The following is a 22,029-nucleotide window of genomic DNA, read 5'->3' as shown; positions in this document are numbered from 1 at the left end:
ATTAGACTTTATTAAATTAGACCTTTAGACTTCAAACTTTAGTCCTCAATAAAGGACAATCTATAGCAAACATACTTTCTGTTTTAGGGGAAGGCCTCTGCTTACTTGATGACAGTTGTGTGCCCTCCCATACCTTCCCATATGTTCTAGAACAGACTTTCTTGAGAGATGATTTATAGAACACCTAGACATTGCTAAAATGCTCCAGTCCAGCCCATTGAACCAGATCCTTTTGAGGGGAGTGCTGTGCTTGATTTGTATGTGTGTCTGGTGATTCACATACCGTGTGGTTACCTGTGTGCTGCAGGCGGTGGTTAGTGTGGAGGACTCTGCCCTCTTCTTTACGCCCTTCTGTGTTGTCACTTAGCCCTATAATGAGCCTCTTTCATTACAGAAATACATTAGAGACGTTGTTCAAGAAAATATATAGGTAGAAAATGAGAGTATGAAAGGGTATTCAAGGTTATCAACCTCGGAGAAACATTAAAGATTGACCATGCCAATACTGCTTACACCGCTGTCAAGCCAGAAAACTGCCTTTCAAAGAACTTAACATTTCCTTGTAAGTTAAAGCACCTTACCACGGGTCCCAAACATCCCACTACTAAGTCTAGTTCAGTGGTAACAGGGGAACAAGTTAGGTATCAGGAAACAACTGATTGTTTATCCAGTATGTTGACATACAGATAAACATATAACACATATCCCCATAATGTATGTATGTCCATAGTAGCCAGTGTATAGCCATAGCATAATATTATGGAGCAGTAAAGAGCGATGAGCTATTGCTACATGCTACTGCATGGTTGGATGTCAAAATAACTCTTCTGAAAGAAAGAGGCAGCCATAGAGAGTACATAGCATCTAGTTCCCTTTTGTATAAATATTCAAGAAAACTGCCATCCCTTTTCAGATGTCAAACTTTTTGGTGTCTTTCGAGAAGGACCAAAGACTTGTGTCAGGGCATATTAGTCTAATTCTGTTTGCAGTGGCATCACTGACGATTTAACCATAGTTCACTGTGTTCATCTTTATCATTTATTCAGTTTCTTAACTGAGCACATATTATGTGCTAACTCTAGAGCAGACAGCAAGTAATATGTTAGTGAAAAAATTAGGGCACATTTTCCTGCCTTTGTGAAAGTTTGTATTTCGTTGAATGAACCAACACATAATAAAAGGGCATAGGAGTAAAGAGAGACTGGTCTAGGTTATTTTTAAAAATACATTTATTATTATTATTATTTGTGTGTGTGTGCGCTCACCATAGCATGTGTGTGGAAGTCAGGAGATAACCTTTGGGAAGCGGGGTCTCTTGTTTCTGTCTCTGCACTGTGTTCATCACAGCATAGCCTTTCCATGTTAACTGTCCTGAGAGCTTCCAGGAGATTCTCCTGTCTCTACCTCCCATTTCAATGTAAGAGTGCTGGGATTGCAGATTACAAGGGTTCCAGGAATTGAACTCAGGTCATCAAGCTTATGAGGCGGACCATGTGCCCAGGCACTCACCTGACTTTTAAGTAGAAGAGTAAGGTGACCAATTTCATGTTTTTGTTGTTCTGTAGTTTTTCATTGTTGTTGTTTTGGGGTGTTTTTTGTTTGTTTTTTTTTTATTTAATTTTATTTTATGTGCATTAGTGTGAAGGTGTCAGATCCCTTGGAAATGGAGTTATAGACAGTTGTGAGCTGCCATGTGGGTGCTGGGTATTGAACCTGGGTCCTTTGGAAGAGCAGACAGTGCTCTTAACCACTGAGCCATCTCTCCAACCCTTTGTTCGTGTTTTTATGTTCTCAGTATTGGGCATCGAACTTAGGGCCTTGTGCAGGCTAAGTAGAAGACGTGCCCTTGAACTTTAACCCAACCTTCCTTTACCCCTTAAGAGTTTATTTAAAAAAAAGTAAGTATTTTAAATTTTATTTATTTATTTATATTTGCATGTTTTGCCTGTATGTATGTATGTCTATATTCTGTACACCACATGTATGCCTAGTGCCTAAGAGGTAAAAAGAGAGCATTTATTCCCTGGGACAGGAATTATAGTTGTGGGCTGCCATGTGGGTGCTGGGAATTGAACCCAAGTCCTTTGGAAGAGCAGCCAATGCTCTTAACCACGTATCCATCTCTCCAGCCCCTGTTAAAGATATTTCTCAAAGATGAATCCTAGTTTAGTTTTCTTTTCTTTTCTTTTTTGTTTTGTTTTTGTTTTTCAAGACAGGGTTTCTCTGTGTAGCCTTGGATATCCTGAAACTCACTTTGTTGAGGCCAGGGTGGCTTCAAACTCACAGAGATCCACTTGCTTCTGCCTCTTAGTGGATACTGGTAATAGGACAGACCTCAGAAGTTTTACTATTTTAAAAAAAAATCTAAGCTGGGTATGGGAGTACACGCCTGTAATCCCAGCACTCTGAGGAGATAGAGGCAGGCTGATCTCTACAAGTTTGAGGTCAGCCTCGTCTACAAAGCAAGTCTAGGAAAGCCAAGACTACATAAAGAAACCCTGTCTCAAAAAAAATAAAAACCAAACCAAACCAAACCAACAACAAAAAGAAAAAGAAGAAAGTCTATTTTACAATTTCATATGTACACACAATGTATCTTGATCATATATACAACTCCCTCTTCTACTTTCTCTAGACACCCACATCCCTTACCTACCCCCAAATCTCCCCGTTTTTTTATTACTCCATGTAGTTTCATTAGTTCTGTCTGCACGTAGATGGGTGTGGAACCATCCACCATCGAAAACGCAACCGCTTCCCAGGCAACAACTGCCAAATATTCTTCAGCTAAGGGTGGAGAACTCATGATTTCCTCCCCTACCCATGATGAAATATTGACTGTCTCAATCATCTGCCGGTAACACAGAGTTGCTGTGAGTTTGTGAATGCATCAGGCGTATTATGTCCAGAAGAAACATTTCACAACACTCCTCCCATCCTCCAGCTCTTATGCTCTCTCCAACCCCTCATCTGCCATGTTTCCTGATCCCTACAGAGGAGATAAAGCAGAGTGTGATATGGATGACCCATGTCAGGACTTAGCAGTCACGTATCCTCAGATTATCAGTTACGAGTCTCTGCATTAACTTTGGCCCACTGTAAAAAAAAAAAAAAAAAAAAAAAAAAGTTTCTCTTGCTAAGGTTGAGAGCAACACTAACGAATGGTGTAAAATAAATATTTAGAAGGCAATTTGACAACATGTCCATTTAGCTAAACAGAAGTAGTAGGAGGTTCCTCAGATAGAGCTCATGACCTTCCTCGTCATGGGCTTTTGACCAAGATTACAGTGCCAGGCATTAGTCCCTTGGTGTGGGGCAGGCCTCAAATTGCAGTCGGAAACCAATTGGTTTCTCACTAACAGTCATGCCACTATTGTACTAGTGGGTACATCTTGCCTGGCAATTTTTTTTTTTTTTTTATCAATTTTTAGTGCACGTGACTTCCTTTCAATGCCTTTTCCCCCAGCCTCCACAACCATGTATATTTGTTTTCTTTTTTTTGTTAGGATGTCCTGAGAGAGAATCATTAGATCTCGCTGGGCCGTATTGCTGGACTACATAGTCTACAGCATTTTATTGATCTACTGATACGATTGACTGTCAGTAAGAGAATGAAGATAGTCTGGCATGACCTGCTTTCCCTGCCTCCTCCCCCCCTTTTATTAGCCTGTGCTAACTCCCAGTGACCTGCTTTTTTTCTAAGGGCTAAAAAAAACCATCTGTCTTAATCAAGTGGCAGAAATCCAATTTAGCGTGCCTTAAGCCAAGGGGGAGGCAGAAAAGAAAAATGTATTAGTGCGTGGGGAAATGAAACTCAAAAGAAATCAATCTCCGTTATGAGCGGATAGAGTTACATCCTCCGCGCTTGGTCTCCCTTCCAATCTCTCAGCTCTAGTTTTGAGGCAATAGTTGCAATTTCAGGTTACGGCTCAGACTTCCTATTAGTGACGAAGATGGTGATAGTTAGATGATCATTTTAGTCATGATTAGCTGTTCTGACTCTGTTTAGTTGAATTTGATAGGTTGCAACTAAATCAGTCAGCAAAGTACCCTTAGATAACTCTTTACCCACCTGGTCAATGATAATACTAACTTCCCAGTGGAACAACAACAACAAAATAGTAACAAAAAAGCAGCTGGAAGCTTATGATGTTGCAGGCACTCCGTTAGGCATTCTTTTATAAAGTCTTGTAAGAACCTGATAAGGATGGTTAGGTAAGCATGCTGGGAAAGCCAGTACATTGATCACGGAATCAAAGCTTCAAATCAGCAGCTGGCAGGGTGGAGCAGGCCTGTAGTCCTGATACTGGGGAGGTGGAGACAGAAAGGTCAAGAAGTCAAGGCTAAGTGTGGCCACGTGAGAGCTCAAGTTAGCCTGGGCTATGTGAGACCCTGACTAAAAACAAAATGAAACCCACTTGAAATCAGGTTTTCTTGGGTCCGGGCCTAGGCTATGAAGCTCCACAGTCCCTCTTATAATTATTTTTAGGACCAAGAAGACAGAACAGAGCTATCAAGTAGTATGCCTGTCTTATATTGTTTCTGAGCATGAATATTTTTCCCTTTTATTGAAAACAGATTTTTTTCCTCACATAATATAATCTTGATTATGATTTCCTTTCTTTCTTTTCTCCCAGTTCCTCCCACCTCCACTTTCATCTGGATCCATCCCCCTTCCGGTCTCTCATTAGAAAACAAACAAGCTTCTAAGAGGTAATAATAAAATATACTGTTGGGCCATGGAAACACACATTTTTAATCCCAGCACTCAGAAGGAAGAGGCAGGTGGATTAATGTGAGTTTGAGGCCAGCCTGGTCTACAGAGCAAATTCCATGACAGCCAGAGCTACCCAGAGAAAAACCCTGTCTCCAATATAATAAAACCCAAAACTACTAATACTAATACAGTGTAATAGGACAAAACAAGCAAAGAGAAGGAAAAGAGCCTAAGAGAAAACACAAGAAACAAAGAGCTACTCATTCGCATACTCAGGAATCCCATAAAAACACTAAACTGGAAGCCATAACGTATTCACAAAGTACCTGTATGGTAAAAAGAGAGGAAAAAAATATAAATAAAATAAAATTAATAAGATAAATTTAAAAAGAAAAGTCCTGACATGTCAAGGAACCTTCAGAGATGCTGTTGGCCATTTACTACTGGGCACTGAGCATAAATATTAAGAATATACTTAGTAGTGGGACCTGAGAGATGGCCCAGCCGCAGGTAAAATCTCTAGTCTCTCATAGCCCAAATTTGATCCCCCAAACCCACTCATTGGTAATACCAGCACTTCTATAGTGGATGAGAGATAGAGACAGAAGAATCTCTGGGTGCTCAAGACTCATCTAGCCTGGTGTACAAGACCCAACATTAAACCAATGAGACCTTGCCTCAAACAAGGTAGAGGCAAGGATGGACACCTGAAGCTGACCTCTGACCTCGCTATATGTGTGTGCCTGTATACACACACACACACACACACACACACACAGAGAGAGAGAGAGAGAGAGATACACTTGGTAGTCATAGTAGGGGCAGAGTTTACAGGGTGAGTCATATAATTTTTTCAATCTCAGACTTCTTTGAGTTTGAGTACTGGAAGCTCTTTGTATAGGAATGTTTCTTCTGACTGCTGTAGAGATCTCCCCAACCATGCCATTCAGCCAGGGAGTTGTTGTTTCACACACACACACACACACACACACACACACACACACACACACGCACACACACGCACACACACACACACACACGCACACACACGCACACACTATTGTTTTATTGGTGTTCCCTCCCTTTATTTCTCAGTAGGGTCTTTTACCATCATGTCTCCTGACCTTCACCTTGGACAGCCTTCCATTAACCATCCCACAAACTCAGCCTCTAGGTCTCATGCTTTTTTTTTTTTTTTTTTTTTTTTAATTCTCAAATATTTAAGTTGGTGCCCTTTGGGCTGGAGAGATGGTATAGTGTGTTAAGACACTTGACACCAAACCTGATGACCTAAGTTTTACCTCTAAGACCCATGTGCTAGAAGGAGAGAGCCAACTCCTCCACACACATGCACTCGCCAAGGCAAATAAATGTAATAAACAAGTAAACGAATACGTTGGAGTCATTTCTGATCTTGCCTTATATGAATAGATGAGGATACTCACTTTCCCTACTGACTTTCTCTTCTCTCCTTCTCCCTCTCCCTCCCCACTCTCTATCTCTGTCTCTGTCTCCCCCAAGGATCTGTCTATTAGCTCAGGCTGGTCTAAAACTCAGAGTCCTTCTGCTTCTAGCTCCCAAGTGCTGAAATTCTAGGCACACACCACCACACTCTTTGTTGAATGAATGTGTAGGGATGTTCAAATCACGCTGCCCCAGTGTGGATAGAAGTGAGAGAGAATTAACCTAGTTTTATGCAGTTCGAAAGTAAGAAGCAATAGCTTGCTGTTGACACATTGGTGCGTTGATGCAGCAGCAACATTTTCCTTTAGCCTCAAGTATGTGGCAGGATACTTTTGTATTTGTGTGTGTGTTGCCAGGAGTTGGGCATTGAGGCCGGGGCCTGGAATTTAGTTCTTCTGCTTCTTTTTTTTTTTTTTTTTTTTTTGGTTTTTCCAGACAGGGTTTTTCTGTGTAGCCCTGGCTATCCTGGAACTCACTGTGTAGACTAGGCTGGCCTCAAACTCAGATCTGCCTGCTTCTGCCTTCCCAGTGCTTGGATTAAAGGCATGTACCACCTTGTCTCACTTGATTTTTGTTCTTAATTGGCTATTATAAGGCATCAAGATGTTCTGAAGAGTGAGCATGCCTTAGACTACAATGCTTTCCCTATGCTCATTAGGCACCCTACTTGCCTTGAAGAAAGGCATGTGTTTCTGTGTGGTGTTTTCTCCTTATCAGGCAGGTCAGACAAGCAATGGGAGCAAGGGCTCTCACCCTGTTCTTCCCAGCTGGTAAGCTGTGTGTATCCTAAGACTTGTTGCAAAAATAACGGAGAACTTAAGCTACATGATATTTTGCTTTAATTTTTTTTTTTTTATGCTTATTCTTGGAATGGAAACCAGGGCCTCACCCATGCAAGACAAGCACTCTACCGTTAATGTCCACCTTCAGCTGTGTTTAAAAATTACTATTTCAAAATAATTCTAGCAAACGTAAAGTTTCGAGGGTATTACAAAGAGATCCCGCGTCCCTTTTGTTATGTGTTTCTTAATATTTTATTTACATGTGTTTATTTTGCATATATGTGTGTAGGTGAGCACATACCACTGTGCGTGTGTGGAGGTCAGAGGTCAGTTTTAAGGAGTCGGGTCTCTCCTTCTACCTTTTAGGTCTTGGGAATTGAGCTCAGATCATCAGGTTTGGTGGCAAGTACCTTTCCTTACTGAGAACCATCTCGCCCCCTCTCCCTCTGCTTGTCTATTGGCTATATCTTGTTTAAGTACTGTAAAATACCCAAGTCAGAAAACGGGCACAAGGATAACACAAGTATGTGCTTATCCCACACCATTTTATCATGTGATGGATTGCATAATCTCCACCACTGCCCAATGCTACTTCAGGCTTGTTTCATAACCGTAGTCCTGCTCACTTGCTGTCTGGCCCTGCCCCTAGCCAGGCAGCCACTAACCTGTCCTCTGTCTGTAATTCCATATGTCATTAGGTGGAATTACCAAGGACAGTAACCTTCTAGGTTGTTTTATTCAGAGTCATTTTCTTGGGAGCCCAACCAAGCCATTTCTGTGTGTCCGTAGTTCGTTTGTGTTCATTTCTGGCCGTTCAGTGGCACTGATGGACCAGTTTGCTCAGGCATTCAGCTGCTAAAGGGCATTATTATTGTCTTCAGTCACTGGCATAACAAATAAAGCTTCAGTGAGTATTCACATGCAGATTTTTGTATGGACCTACATTTTCTTTTCTGGGTTAGATGCATAGGAGCCTAGGAAGGTGATAAGTAGATGTCTCATTTTAAAAGAAACTAAAACAATTTTTTTTTTCAGAGCGCCATACCCAGGAGGCATTGGAGGCATGTAGGAAAGGCAAATGAAGGATACTTGAAGGTGGAATGTTCTAGATCTCTATCATCAGCAGACTAGTAATTGTACTGAGTGTAGCTTTGCAACTGACCCTGTGAGAAATTGCATAAAGGGCCCATGTAACTTCTGTGTGTGTTTCTTTTTATAATTTACAATATCTGCATGTATGCCTTCACATCAGAAAAGGGCACCAGATCTCATTATAGATGGTTGTGAGCCACCATGTGGTTGCTGGGAATTGAACTCAGGACCTCTGGGAGAGCAGCCAGTGCTCTTAACCTCTGAACCATCTCTCCAGCCCCCCAGAGGACACCTTTCTATTTATTTATTTTTAAATTTGTTCACTTTACAAATCGTAGCACCCACCCTCCTCTCCTCCCAGTCCCACTGTCCCTCCCTCTCTCCCTATCCCTCTCCTCTACTCCTCAGAAAAGGGGAGCCCCCCATCCTCCCGCCAACCCATCCAAAAACATCAAGTCACATCAGGACCAAGCGCATCCAGAGAATGCCTTTAAAAGTTGGCTCCCTTCTTTTACCATGAAGATGGAACTTCCATCTTCAGGCTCGGCAACAAGTGCCTTTACCCACTGAACACCTCACTGGCCCTCTGTTTCTTACTACCACATAAGAATTTGAGCTACAGATCCATCCCATAAGATGATGATGATGATGATAGTGAATTCACAAAAAGTTGAAAAATCTCATTTTTTTTCCAGTTAATTTTCAGTTTGCATCAAGGTTATAAAAATATATAAAAATGGGGTGACTAGTAAGCTCAGTTGGGTAAAAGGCATTTGTTCCCAGGCCTGACAACTTTCACGCTTTACCTCAGAAGTTCTCATATTTGAGTCTTCTGAAATAAATTGTCAATAGATCAACAGGAGAAGAGCACCAGAGGTGTATTTGGCCATGGTGTTAACCAGACATGGAGGCCCGAGACTGGGACGCTATCTGACTTTGACAAGTATGTGAAGATATGACTGGAAAGAAAGAGGCATGAATCAATAATACACCAAATGGGGACTCCCCGGGGGCCTCTCTGTTCAGGTACTAGTCTTTATACACATTATTTTTTTCCTCCAGAAATGATTCAAGATTCTTTTATCTTTTTTGTATAAAAATTGCTATAAAATTTTTTTATTGGTTGATTAGCTTCTTAGTTTTTATGGATTGTCTGTGTAAATGCCCTCAATTAAATACCAAATTCTATACTAATTCAATAAATCCATTCTCAAGATATTTCCTAACCTTCTGAAGTTCTCTAGTCCTGACTGTTTTCCTTTTGCATGTCAGCTCTAGTTTTTCCTCCCCTCCTCTGAGGATTCCTTTGGTTCTGCTCCAGTGTGTCAATCATAGTCTCCTTTCTCTTTCTTGATTTATTTCTTTGGTGGGTGGAGTCTTTCCCCTGACTCATCATTTCACTAAGGGAGTGTGTTTCCTGCTAACTTCCCAGTTGGCCGAAACTGGCTGCAATCATTTCCTTGTCCCCTCCATTGTGGCCACAATGGCACCAACTCACTCACCCCTGCTCTGACTTAGTTCCCTGGAGATTTCTCTTATGCTTTTGTAAGCCCTGCCCTGCAGTTAGAGTTACACCCATTCTGGCATCCCTAAGTGTTTTGTAGTAGAAAGATTTTCCAGGTCATCTTGTCCATATGATTGCCTTATCTATGCAGTATTAAAACTTAAGAGACAATGAGTAGGTAGGAGGTTTAGAGTTGGGAAAGGTGAGGATCAAGGATAGGCTTAGAGAGGAAGAATGCTGCAGGGTGGAGGCCGGGAGGGCTACAGCAGGTGCAGAAGCACAGGAACTAGAGAAAAGCACCACCTTCTCTCTGGCTGGAGGGGAGAGTGAGGCTGAGCAGGAGGGAGCTGTGAATGCTGTGGGCAGCAGGCAAGGAATGAATTCCGTGACCACAGCTTGTTTCAGGGACTTTAACCCGGGTCCACATCCAGGATGAATGTGAATGGCTGGCAGCATTGGAGAGAAGTCTTGATGCAGAAAGATGGTCCTGGAACCTGTGAAAATCACCTGGCAAAGCTGGGCATGGTGGTACACACCTTTAATTCCAGCACCCAGGAGGCAGAAACAGGCAGCTGTCTGAGTTTGAGACCAGTCTGGTCTACAGAGTTGAGTTCTGCTGTGGGGATAAAGAATGGGGTGGGGGTGGAGGGTGGGGAGGTGGATAAGTGATGGTGGAGCCTAGGCACAATCCCAGGAATCAGACTCAAGGTGCAGATCTAACTTTATTGTGCAGAGTAAAAGCCTTTATATGATTGAAGGGCCAGTCAGACCATCCCTTGCTAGCCTCAAGAACCAATAACAATCAGTCAGGTTGGAGCAACTACAAGGAAATGTGGGGAGGGGGCAAGGTCATCTCAGGAGACTTCTGTCAAGAAGGGGGAAGCAGTCACTGCCCTAGCCCAGATCCATTTTGAGACTTCACTAGTGTTCTAGGAGTCCCTGGTAGATCAACACTGTGTGGAGTGGATCAGGATCATTAGAGGAGCTGTAGGAGCTGCTGGTGCCTCGCTCGCCATTCCCTCCAGGCCTCTTTTGGCTTATCCTGACTCTTGCCACATTCTAGGACAGCCAGGGATACACACAGAGACCCTGTCTCGAAAACCAAAAAGTAAAAAAGAAAGAAAATCACCTGGGCATAGGCTCTATGTCATGATTGAGGATGGGAGCCAGGGACCATGGGGAGAAAAGGGGAAACGACTTAGTTGAGCCAAATAAAGAAATTTGGGTCAACAACTATGTCACTCCTGAGTGTTCACCAACTAAGTTCCAAGTCAGCACCTCTCAAAGATGCATGCACGTCATTGTTTACTGCAGCACTTTTCACAGTAGCGAAGTAACGGGAACAGCGTAGGTGGTCACCAATCAAGGAATGGTACAGCTTTGACACGGTAGGATTTCTTTTTAACCGTAAAGGAGAATGGAGTTGTGCCACTTGTAGGCAAACAAATGCACCAGGGGCTATCATGTTAAGTGTGTCACAGAAAGACAGGTATCACAGGTCATCCCTAACTTGTGGGTCTTTGCTTTCATATAGGTGCAAAGGGGAGGACATAGAAAGGAAGGGGTGCTGGTTATGGAAATGTGATCAGAATACATGTATATCTCCACGCAGGCATGGCCTTATAAACCCAGCATTAATGTATTTTTAAAATGAACGAACAAATCTGGATCAAACTTTGAAAAGAAAAACAAGAAAAATTTTAGGAAAGCACATTGATTCCTACAAAATATTTTTTTTTTTTTAAATTACATTTTGATTATTTGGGAATCTCACATCATGCATGACATCATGTTCACCTCCCTGTCTTCCCATGTCCACCACCCCTTCCATGGCCACTCCCCTCCCCACAAAAAAAGAAGTGGAAAAAGGAAAAAAAAATCCATTTTATGTTGTTCATATACTCACTGGAGCATGGTCAAATTCCTAGTGGCCAGCTCCCACCCTAGGGGAGGATGAGTCTTTCTCCTGAATCTGCACTAGAAGCCAATCTGAGGAAAGCCTTGAGGTAGCCGGAGAGGGGCAGGCCAGCCTTCGTGCACTTATGGACATTAACATGGCTTCAGGCACCAGCCCATGGACATTTGCATGGGCTTCAGTAGCTGCAGGCATCAACACAGCCCTTGGTCATGTCATATCAGGACCACCAAACCACTCATGGTTGTCAATGGCTATACAGACCATGGACCTCAACATGGCCTTAGGTGGCTACACACGCCAAGGATGTCCCCACCCCTTCCCAGGGCAGCAAAGCCCCAAGACATCAGGCAGCAGCACAGACTGCATATGTCCACATGGATCTCAGCCTTTACTGAAGCCTGTGGTGGCAGCATGAACTACAAACATCAACATGGCATCACAGACCAAGGTGGTCCTTCGAGGAGGTCCAAATCCAGAAAGCGAACCTTTCCTTACCTTGAGCCTCCCCCATTGCCCAGAGCCAGGAGATTTCTCGGCTGACTGAGCAGCAGGTTCAGGAGCTGAGTCTGCCTCAGAGAAGCTCTGGGCTGTTGAACACCATCCCGCTGACCCTACTGGTCAATGACACCATATCAACCTCAGCCCTCTCATCTGTCACTGCCATCACATCTCTAGTTCTACCTCTCTCCATAGCACATGTACAGCTCTGTTTTTCTGTCTTTCCCAGCTCTCCATCTTACATTTGTTCACCATAGTGGTGCCAGCTGCTTGGTGCCTTGAGGCAAGGGCAGCACTTTGGAAATGAATTTCATACGTCAGCAATGACCTGAGCTGTTGTTTGTCCTCTCCTATTGCCCAGACACCACCCACAAATGCCAACAGTCCATTGACTCTGTTTGCAGGCTACTTAATGGGAAGTTGTCAAGTTAGGGTCAACATTTCTCAGGAGATGCAATGAGACCTACTTTACAATTGAATTGAGGTGTTTTGTTTTGTTTTGTTTGTTTTGTTTTTACCAGAACCTCTAGACATGGCTGACTTCGGAGCAGATGAGGCCTCTTCCAGGTCAGAGAGTCCTGAGCAGGAAGGCCGGGGCTCTGAGGACAGATCGCTGCTCCATCAGAGGCTGGCCGTCAGAGAGCTCATTGACACAGAGGTCTCCTACTTGCACATGCTCCGACTCTGTGCCTCTGACATCAGGAGCCACCTACAGCAGGTACTGATGTGGCCCCCTACGACCTATCTTCATAGGAGCAGGTGTGGACTGACTCTAAGATCTCTCATCATTCCAGGGTAGGCTTGTTGGAAAGGACCCTTGGTGGGTGGGAGCCTGACAACCCTACACACACACTACAGGTCTTCATTGATTGGCCATGCAACCTTCAGCAAGGCCTTGAATCACTTAGGCGTGTCCAACTTGCAGCCTATAGGCTATAGAGGCTGAGGATAGCTGTGAACACAGCCTGACACAAAATAGTGAACTTACTTAAAATATTATAAAAAATCTCATTGTTGTCTTCTTCTGTAACATAATTTTGCAAAGTTATTTTTTGAAGACTTATTTTTTATGTATGAGTGTTTGCAGGCATATGTTTATGTATTCTGTGTGTGTGCCTGGTGCCTGAGGAGGCCAGAGAGGATATGGGATTCTCAGGAGCCGGAGTTACAGATGGTTGTGAGCCACCACGTGAGTGCTGGGAAACGAACCTGGCCCCTCTGTAAGAGCAGCAAGCAGTGAATTAAATAAGCTATTGGATAGGCAAGGAAGGAACTGTAAGCCAGCTGAAAAACCTTCAGGTCCACCTTTATTAATCCACTTAATCCACTTCCTCCAGCATGGCTTAACTCCTAAAGATTCCATAGGCTTCCCAAATAATGTCCCAGCTGGGGAGGAACTGTTTAAACACGTGAGCCTATGTTGCATTCAAATCACAACATTAACCTTTTGCCCACCCCCTGCTTCCCCACTCCTCGGCCTTAAGCTTTCCTTCCATGCTGAAACTGATATCTCCTTTTCATGTAGAGCAATGAGGAGACCTAACTTATACTATTCCTAAGTCTTTCCCAACATTTCACTGGGCAGTCAGTCTTCCCAAGGGTACCAGGCCCCCAGATGGTATGAGTGATTGCCCAGGACTGTTCCCTAAAGCCCCCTTCCAGACCTCCAGTCTCTGCCCATGGCATTTTTGTTGCTTCTAGCTGCCACCAGGAGATCTGGATGTCCTGTTCTCAAACATGGATGACATCATCCAAGTGAGCAGCAGATTCCTCCACAGGCTGCAGGAGACAGCTGGCAAGGAAGAGGAACAAGCATACCTGATTGGTAGGCAAATGACCCCAGTGTAGGCCTTGCTTCCCTACATCTTTGTCCTCAGCTTGTAGTTACCGCAGAACTGGCTCCAGGACTCCAGGGAACATCAAGCAAAGGGGAAGTCTGGGTGTGTCAGAGGCAGCAGGGCCCTTACATAGCTTCTGATCTCTGTGGCCTACTCACGTCTTTCTCAAGACTAAGCTTTTAACACATGCATGAGATTTGTTTTTACTTTTTGTATGGATAAATATTTTGCCTGTGCTACATGCACTACAAATACATAATATTTGTCTCTGTGCTACTTGAGTGCCTGCTGCCCGTAGAGGCCAGAACAAGGCATTGAATCTCCTGGAACTGGAGTTACAGATGGCTGTGAGCCCTTATGTGGGTGCTGGGAATCGAACCCAGTTCTCTGGGAAGAGTAGCAAGTGCTCTTAACTGCTGAGGCATCTCTTCAGACCCTAACTTTTTCTGAATTAATAGACTATATTTTAGAGCACTGTTAGGTTTATAGAAAAACGACCACAGTGCCAAAAGTCAGGATTGTCCCAAACTTATTTCAATGAAGCAGTTTTCTTTGTCTTTTATCCCTGCAGTGCCACCCCGTTCCTTTATTCTTCCCATCTAGTTCCACTTGCTCCCTACAAGTAACCAGTTTCCTATTAAAAGACACAGATCACTTTAGGGAATCACATGGGGTCTGTTTCATCTTTGCTATGCTGTTCTAGCTTTACTGTACCCGTTGTTTTGTTTTGGTTTGGTTTGTTTTGGTTTGGTATGGTTTTTCGAGACAGGTTTTCTCTTTCTAGACCAGCCTGGCTTTGAACTCACAGAGATGCTCCTGCCTCTGCCTCCCTGACTGCTGGGGTTCTAGGCATGCACCCCCACACCTGGCTCGTACCTGCTCTTGAAATTAAGCTGACATGAGATGCCAGTTCAAACCACTCTCACAGCATCCTGCCACCACTGGAATACAAACTGAGCGCCTGCTGCACCCCACTGACTCAGATGCCCTGGGCAACTTGGCTTTAGTGTCCCATTTGTTTTCTCCTCTTTGTGCCTGCTCACTCTGCTCCAGACACACCAGGGTCTGTGGCTATCCTCAGGCCAGAGTCACCTAACTCTGGTCCTTGCCATTGCTTCCATAGGCCTGGGAGTTGCTCCTCCCCTGATCTTCCCCAGGGTAGCTACTTCTATTCTCTGGCAGATGGTCACAATATCTGTGGAAGCCTTCCTCAATTAGATACCTCTCCCCAGCCCCACACCCAGTCTTTCATGTTTATTTGGCTTTACTTTGACTCCTGTAATACACAGTCATCCATTTATATATGCAAGGGATGGTTTTCCAGGACCACCCCCTCCCAACAGGTGCTCAAGTAAATCTCTTGTATAAAAGGGGATGGAATTAACATTACCCCTGTGAGGCTCTCCTGCATACTTGAGAGCATCTCTAGACCACTTATGATATGTAGAAGGTTGCTATACTGTATTGTTCAGGGAATGATGACAGCAAGAAAATGTCCTCACATGTCCAATACAGAAACTCTTTTCCTTTAGAATAAAAATGTTTGTTACAATTTATCTATAGGACAGATGAATTACTTTTTTTTTCTCTAAAAAAATGATAAAAGTAGTTTTTTAAATAGAAGGGGCATGGAACTTTCTAATATTCCATTGATGTGTGAGGATGTTCAGACTGCTGATATAGGGAAATGAATACTGAAACTACAACAGGCACAAAGCATTTTTTTGGGGGGTTGGCTTTGTTGTTGTTGTTGTTTTGAGACAGGTTTTTCTGTATAGCTTTGGCTGTCCTGGAACTCACTCTGAAGAACAGGATGGCCTTGAACTCAGAGATCTGCCTTTCTCTGCCCCCTGAGTGCCACCACTGCCAGGCATAAAGCAATTGTTAAGGTACCTCAACATTCAGGATGCTGAGGCAAATAGGTCAAAGGGTGGAGACTAGGGCTAAATAGATGGCTCAGCTGGTAATGTTACTCGCAACCTGAAAATCACCAAAGGTGGAAAGAGAACCCGTGTGATATATAAAACTGTTTCCTGAACTCCATACCTGTGCCTCAGCCCACCCCTCCCTCACCACACCCACACAATTTAAAGAAAGAAAAAGTTCAAGAGCAACCTGAACTACCTAGAGAAAAATCTATCCCGAATGAAACAAACATGTCTCACAGTGCTGCGATGGGAGATGGTGAGTTGGGTCCCCTAGGCTGGCAGCTGCCAAAGAAAACTGACCTATTCTGCTTCTAAACTCAGACAAGGTTGTAGGGACATTCATCGAAGTGTCGGCTGTGTGAAAACATCGATGCTCACCCCCACCAGCTTGGGGAGATGGTATGTTGCAGAAGGCAGAAATGACCAAGCAGCAGGACCCCTTGGGAACTATCTCCTTGGGGGTCTAAAGGATGTACGATACATTCAGAAAAGACCAAGCTGGATCTGTCCATGCTTGTCATCATACCTGTGTCTTAGTGCTCAGCTACATTAGCAGGAGTCAGGAGTCTGGAGGCCTGTGGCTGGAGGGAACTCCCTGGAGGCTTAGGAAGATGTCCCAGGTCATTAAAAAAAAATGTTGGAAGTTATGTCCTAATTCCAGGCCCAAATTTGACAATTTTTAAAAAATGAAACTCAAGCCAAGCAGCGAAGTCTACCTATTTATTTATATATTTATCTATCTATCTATCTATCTATTTATTTATTTATTTATTTACTTATTTATTTATCTATCTATCTATCTATCTATCTATTTCTATGTATGTATGTGTGTGTGTGTATGTGTGTGTCTATGTCATATGTGTTCAGGTATCCTTAGAGGCCAGAAGAGGGCATTGGATTCTTCAGAGCTGGAGTTACAGGTGGTTGTGAGCCACCCGGTGTGGGTGCCGAGACCCAAGCTCTGGTCCTCTGAAAGAATGGCAAGTGCTATGAACTACTAAGGCATTTCTTTAGTCCTCTCAAGCAGAAAAGACTAAAATCAGGTACTCTAACACAATGCAATCGAAAGATACGTAGGGGGGAAAGAGCAGAAAAAATATGAAAAGTCTTTGGTTCTCACAATTAAACCACTTTGTTTCTGTGAGAGCAGAAAACTTTATATATACAGTGTATGTACAGCTCCTATCACACAGTAGCCTGAAATCTGAACTGAGGGATCGTGGGCAGTGTTCACTGGAGCTGTGTGACGTGAGGACATCCACAGGGCAAAGTGAGAATGCTGTGAGTTCGAAAGCAAGGCCGCAGATGCCACATGGGTGGATGTGGCCAGGGGCACATTGGATTCATATAGTTTTGCTTTAGAATTGATCTGTGTTTGCCCTGTGTTTGGAAAGTTTTTACTCTTGCCAAACTTTTCTAGAGCCCACATTCGGGTTTCCAGAAAACCCTTTCTGGGGTCATGACCTACAGTTTAAGAACCTGGACTTAAGGCTGGAGAAATGGTTCCGAGGTTAAGAGCAGTGGCTACTCTTCCAGAGGACCTAGGTTCAATTCCTAGTAACCACATGGCAAGTCACAACTGTCTATAACTCCAGTTCCAGGGATCTGACACCCTCACACAGACATACGTGCAGGCAAACCACCAATGCACCTAAAATAAAAATAAATTATATATTTTTTAAAAAAGAACCCGAACTCTCCATCATTTGTTACTCACCTACTCAGCAACTTTATGAAACAGATGAAAAATAGAAACAGGAAGGCAAGCAGGGCACGGTGGCACATGCTTATAATCCCAGCACTCAGGAAGGCAGAGGCAGGTAGATCTCTGGGAGTTCAAGGCCAGCCTGGCCTACAAAGCAAGTCCAGGACAGCCAAGGCTATACAGGGAAACCCTGTCTCAAAATAAATAAACAAAACCCACCAAAACAAACAAACAAAAAATAAACCAAAGCAAGAAAGAAACAGGTAGGCAAAATAGCTTGTACATACTGGGAAGCCTGGCAGCCTCATCCTAGAACTCCCCACTCCAAGCAAGGGACATACACACTTGCCCTTGATAACTTCTGCTGCCTGTCCGCCATCAGGTAACTTATTCCTGGAATTCCAAGAGGAGTTTGAACAAGTTTATAAATTCTACTGTGCCAACTATGACCAGGCCCTGCTGCTGGTCGAGGCGTACCAGAAGGAGCCGGAACTGCAGAAGGAGATCCAGGGTGTCATCCAAGCTGCAGTGTGAGTAACATGTCTGGGGACAGTTCAAGTCTTGATCCTGCTTGGGCCTGCTCAGGCTGCTTCAGGCTTGTGTCAGCACCCAGGCCTCCGTCAGTCAGGAAGGCCTTACTGCCAGGCAGTGCTAGCATCTCAGTGCTCTCAAACAAAGCTCTACATCTTCCTTATGCTCCTGTCAGTTTGGATTTCTATGGATAGCGCTCTTCTGTATGTACAAGTGTATTTTTCTGTGTTGTGCTGGCCGCCCTGGAACTCAATCAAGGTAGCCTCAAACTCAGAGATCTGCCTGCCTCTGCCCCCCCCCCAAGTGCCGGGATTGATGATGTGCACCACTATGCACAGAATAAAAATCTTATTTTCTTAACTACTACTATTTCTTCCCCTGTCCCCAGGGTTTCTCTGTGAACCAATGGCTGTCCTTGAACTCACAGAGATTCACCCGCCTCTGCTTCCCTAACCTGAGTGCTGGGATTAAAGGCATGGACCACCATAATGGACTAAACTTCTAAACCAGTTTTACATCTATCTCTTTTCTGGAAGTCCTTCCATTTCAACACGTCATTCCTCATCCTTTGACACTCAGCAGACTCTTCCACCAGGTGGTCATGCCAGTTTGACCCATGTCTCTAAGTTGACATTTGGTTCGTTTCCATTCTCTCAGTATCACGGGCAGGCCTATAGCATTTTTTTTTTTTTTTCAAGATCTGCAGTCATCTTACTGGGCTGCAAGGTACATTTTTCAGAAGTGGAAGGGATAACGTTGATTGGAACCTCCCTGTAAAGGCATGTCCATTTGTATTTCTATCAGCAGCAGATCTTTGTCTTCCTACAGCCTTTCCAGTGTAGCGTGTCACCAAACCTTAGGATGCTTCCACTGGGTTAGGCCAGGATGAGGTCTCTGTCTGACTTTATTTCCCATTTATCTTAAGACAAGTTTGCCATCTTTTTGGACATTAAAGAGTCCTTTGTGGATATTTTCTTATAAATCATTTTGTTTCCTTTTCTATATTAAAGATATTTTTGGTGTGTGTGGATAAAAATAGATTTCTCTTATTGTTTATTTGATTCATTATTGGTTCTTACTTTACCTTTTTCCTTCTATCACAAATTTATTTATTTTTCACATTTCTTGATAATTTCATACATGAGTGCTGTATTTACATCATTTAATCCCACCTTTCTCTGCCTCCAACTCCTTCTGGGTCACATTCAACTTCCTCTCAAACTCATGACATCTTCTTCTTTAGCTATTATTGTCATATATATATGTAACACATATATGTATATATGCACACACAAATATCATGCCAAACATATTTAGTGTTATTCATATGCATATGATCTGAGATCATAGATACAAATAAGGGCTGAGCCTTTGGCATTGTTTAACCCATTAGGAGGTTCAGACTTAAAGTCTGAGTCTTCCTCTCTTGGTGGCCATTAGTTGCCTGTAGCTCTTTATATTATATATTATAATATATAAACTATATTATTATATACAATATATTATATAATAATAAACAAACAAATAAATAAAAGTATTTTTAAGGCACCAAGGCAGGAGGATTGTGAGTTCAAGGCTAGCCTGAACGATGTAGTAACATCATATCTCATCATACCAAAACTTGGCTGGGCATAATAGTGTATACTTTTAATCTCAGTACTCAGGATGCAGAGGCAGGAGGATCTCTGTGAGTTTGAGGCTGGCTTGGTGGGGATAGAGAGTTTCAGGCCAGCCAGGGTTACATAGCCAAGATCTTGCTTGTTAACTAAATAAATTACTACAAAGCCTGTGACAATGAAACCCCAGAAACAACAACAAATCCCCAAACAAAACTTGAAAAGCTTGCCAGGTGGAAACGGACGGTCAGTTTTTAGAGATCAGGGTGCTGGAGGAAGCACAGAGGATGTCGTCACTGTCTTCCTCAGGTGCTCCTTTCTGCTGAACGAGAGAGCAGAGCAGGTATGTGCAGGTGACATACGTGAAGGCAGCTAGCCTTTCTCATTGCCTTGTCTTTCTCACTTTCAATCTTCCCTCTTCCATCAGTCTCTTTTTCAGTACTCATGTCCTATATCCTCAAATAAATATTTTCTGCTCATAAGTCTCAAAAATGTAGGCTTTTGCAGGACCACTGGATATGTTTCTATAGGAATGAGGCAGGAAATCTAGAACCCAATGTGGGACAAAAGGGGGAAGTGGAGACAGCAGTAAAAGGGAGACAACAGACCTTATATAGTGCATAGAATGGCTTTGGGAGATTGTTGTTAGGTAACAAAGCACCCCAAACAATACCTTAAAACAACCTTTACTGAGTGGGCAGGGTGGCTCAGCAGGTAAAGGTGCTGACTGTCACCAAACCTGACTACTTGAGTTCACTCTCCAGAACATGGTGGAAGGGGACAGCAGACTCCCACAAGTTGTCCTCTGGTCAAATACATGTGCTGTGGCTCACTTGTACCCACATACATACAAATGCAAAAAGATTAAACATAAGACATTTACTTAGCGTACACTCTGCATGTTATCAGTTTACCTGGGCTCAGCAAATGAGCCTTCTGCTCCTAGCTGAGTATCTGCCATCAACTGCAGGTCAGCTCTGCTGGCCTTGCGGGGCTCCTCCATGTATCTGAGACAAAGAGCCGGGTCTGGCCACGCAGCTTATGTGCTTCCTGCCGATGGTTTGTTCACTCACTGGTCACAGGCCTCTAGTGCAGGGAAGGGCAAGCCTTTGGGGTTCTCAGCGATTCAGATCAGGTGTTACAGCAGTCCAGGCAGGACTGGGGAAAAAGACAGCACTCCTTGGGTGAAGGGGCTTCAAAGTCACAGGAAATGCAACATGGAAGCCATTTTCCTTTGCAAACCTACGTTGCCATACGGGAATGTGAGTCCCCTCTAGCCAGAGCCTCTGATTTTTCCAGAGCAGCAGAAACTTAGTTGGGAAGCTGCCCATGCTTTTAGCATGGCTTCCCCCGCGATGCTAGAAGCACTAGCTACTTGGCAGCGACACTGCTGGTGGCCCTGTTTCTGCCACTCCAGAGCCAGGCTCACGTGGTGGCAGGTCTGGCTCAACCCCCTCCTGTGAGAGCCATTTCACATCTCAAACCCAATTTCCTTATGGGTCTGAAGGGAGTTCTAATGGCACTTGGTGAAGCGTAGACACACGACACAAGGGACACTAAATACGTCCCAGCTATTCTAGTCATCCCAGCCAGGCAGGAATTGTGTCACATTGCAGTCCCTGGTCCTGTCAGCCCCGATGCCTCCTTTAGTTACAAATATTAAATATATTTTATTAACCTGCAATAAATCCTGGAAAATTGAGCCCACTATATGTGAGCTGGGGAAAGTCAATATAATGGTGTCTATATTATGAAAGAGGGAGGGAGGGAGAGCAGTTTCTAGTAATGTGGGCACCGAGACTCCAGAAGCTATGAGGCAGCACTCTAAAATTAGCTTGCCTCTACATGTAGTGAGGAAGTTTGGAGGTCAGGAAAGAAAGTCCTGAAGCTTATGCTTAAGAAGTATAAGAAAATGAAGGAGCAAAGGGCGTGTGTTCCCAAGGACAGCAACCCACGGGGGAGGCAGTCCTGGCTTTTCTGGGTGTGGGGCACTAAAGATAACAGAACGTGCTGACTCACCCACCTGGTAGGTGGGGAAATGAGAAGGGATGATGTCCTTGCAAATAGCCCGGGTCTTGTATATAAAAGGCGGTGAATAAAAATCCCAGTATTGTGTCGTGTGATAGGACAGAGTCTGAGAGTCACAGATGTATTTTGGTTCTTTGAGTCACAGTACATTTTGAGACCTTGCTCAGGCTCTGAGTGTTCAGAGGGTCCCGTGAGACCCCAAGCTAATGTCTGCAGCACAGGTCTGTACGAGGGCATTGCCATTCCCAGTTAGCGCGCTGTCTCTGCTTCCAACTTGTGGATCAAGATGTGTGTGCTCAGACTGCTGCCATGCTTTGTTCCGCCGTCATGGACTCTAACACTCTAAAACCCAAAGCCCCAAATAATAATAATAATAATAATAATAATAATAATAATAATAATAATAAT

General features: G+C 43.7%; 1 protein-coding gene across 3 annotated transcripts in view; it reads left to right on the top strand.

Annotated features, from left to right (window-relative positions):
- The window catches only part of Arhgef37 (Rho guanine nucleotide exchange factor 37), a 46,084-nt gene that overhangs the window by 2,910 nt on the left and 21,145 nt on the right, over positions 1–22,029 (top strand). Inside the window, exons 1-4 of one of the 3 annotated variants that reach the window (XM_055622915.1) lie at positions 4,642–4,713; positions 12,497–12,693; positions 13,677–13,800; positions 17,829–17,976. In XM_055622915.1, coding sequence (XP_055478890.1) covers positions 12,508–12,693; positions 13,677–13,800; positions 17,829–17,976 — 458 coding nt within the window. In that variant the 5' untranslated portion in view covers positions 4,642–4,713; positions 12,497–12,507. Of the gene's footprint in view, positions 1–4,641; positions 4,714–9,034; positions 9,082–12,496; positions 12,694–13,676; positions 13,801–17,828; positions 17,977–22,029 lie in introns of those variants that run through there. The other 2 variants (XM_055622913.1, XM_055622914.1) reach the window with 2 other exon arrangements.

This window comes from Psammomys obesus, unplaced genomic scaffold, assembly GCF_907164565.1.
Source record: "Psammomys obesus unplaced genomic scaffold, mPsaObe1.curated_primary_1811, whole genome shotgun sequence".
NCBI lineage: Eukaryota > Metazoa > Chordata > Mammalia > Rodentia > Muridae > Psammomys > Psammomys obesus.
This window is presented reverse-complemented; position numbering and strand designations above follow the sequence as displayed.